At 32.0% G+C, this 1,582-nt stretch overlaps 1 protein-coding gene across 1 annotated transcript in view; it reads right to left on the reverse strand.

Moving 5' to 3' along the window:
* LOC119594707 (vam6/Vps39-like protein) overlaps window positions 1–1,582 on the reverse strand; it is a gene marked incomplete in the record, with an annotated part of 13,484 nt that overhangs the window by 7,075 nt on the left and 4,827 nt on the right. Inside the window, 3 exon segments of the mRNA XM_037943765.1 lie at window positions 355–484; window positions 690–813; window positions 1,083–1,212. Coding sequence (XP_037799693.1) covers window positions 355–484; window positions 690–813; window positions 1,083–1,212 — 384 coding nt within the window.

Here is a 1,582-nt window from a genome sequence, read left to right on the forward strand (position 1 = left end):
TGGGTCTGCACTATATGATAATAAAAGGATATTATTATGATGAAAAATAATTACTTACTCTTCATGCTATAACAGAAAAAAAATTATTGTTGTGTAACATTAATAGATGCCTCCCAGAAACCTGAACTATAATCTTACTAATTCACGAAATAATGAATTATAAACGTGGAAATAAATCATAGACAACAATACCAATCTAAAAATATATATAGCTGATCCCTTTAATTCATGAATATAACAAAATCTAACATTTGAAAAAAGTTTGAGAATTCATCCCTCCATTCTGAATAAATCCCTCATTACTCAGTAACATTACTACAAATATTTATTGGACAAGTGACACCTAATAATCACCTATATTTAGCGTCAAGAAAAGATTCATAGCCTCTTGGTAATTCTTGCTGCAGAAAAGATGGATGGCTTGCAAATGCTGAATGTGCTTCTTCATTTGACACTTTGCATCGTCAGCCTCATCCCAAACATCCTGAAAAGAACTACATTAAAATACCAGCATTCAATAGATTCTACTCTGTGAATACCATCTGATAAAATACCAAAATACCATAGTAAACACCACATTAGTTGTAGCAGTCTCATAACTCTCCCCAAGTTACAAATGTAGACACACCAAATTTATTTGTCACTGTTTCAGAAACATTTAGTTTAACAGATCGAATAAAATTACTTACAACCAGTTTTAAAGCTAGACCAAACTGCTTCTCTGAAAGCAACTGTGGAATCTGCTGATTAACAGGTATTGCATGGAGACACCAAACGTGAGATGTTGATGCTACATACACCTGTCCCTTCCCTCTGTAAGGATAAACAAAGAAATTACAAATAATTCCAATATAACTCATGCAGAATAATAAACTAATACTAGAAGTGAAGGATACATTTCTTTTTTGAATTATTAAATATTTTATATCCAAATCCTATACTCCATGTTCACAAGGAAACATTATAAAAATAGTCTCGACATAATACCAACACCTTAGTCTCCTTCAATAAAATTACAAACATACATACACCCTAGGTTTCGAGAATTTGTCAAAACAGTTCAGAGCTTATTTCCTACTCACTTAGCAGTCTGGGCAACTGCAAGTAACCTCGGCTTCTCAAGATTCAAGGACTGCACGGTATGCTGGGGCTCTGGAGTTTTAATTTCTATCGTCTTTGGTAAGATCGCCACTAAATAGGGCTTGTCATATGCTGAAAGATATTCCAGTTATGTATGAGTAACTCCGACCAAAATTCTTAAAAAATAAACACACCTAAAAGTTTCTTCACTTTCCATCACACAGTTCACATATAATCTTTTTCTCTTGCTGTTTGTCTGCATGAAAATCTTGAGTATATTTTCATATTTCTGCTTCTGATCATGTGAACATTCTAATTCAATTATCAATTTTATAACTTGGTAAAATAACTACATATGATTTTTAAAACTTGTCTTGTTTTTCAAATATGTGATGGTATGTGTACTGATAATGATGATAATAAAAATGATCGTAATGATTATGAATCTCATAATAAAGATGATACAAATAATTATGACAGACAACACAGACAAAGAAGGTGG

The sequence above is a fragment of the Penaeus monodon genome, chromosome 34, assembly GCF_015228065.2.
Source record: "Penaeus monodon isolate SGIC_2016 chromosome 34, NSTDA_Pmon_1, whole genome shotgun sequence".
In the NCBI taxonomy this organism is placed as follows: domain Eukaryota; kingdom Metazoa; phylum Arthropoda; class Malacostraca; order Decapoda; family Penaeidae; genus Penaeus; species Penaeus monodon.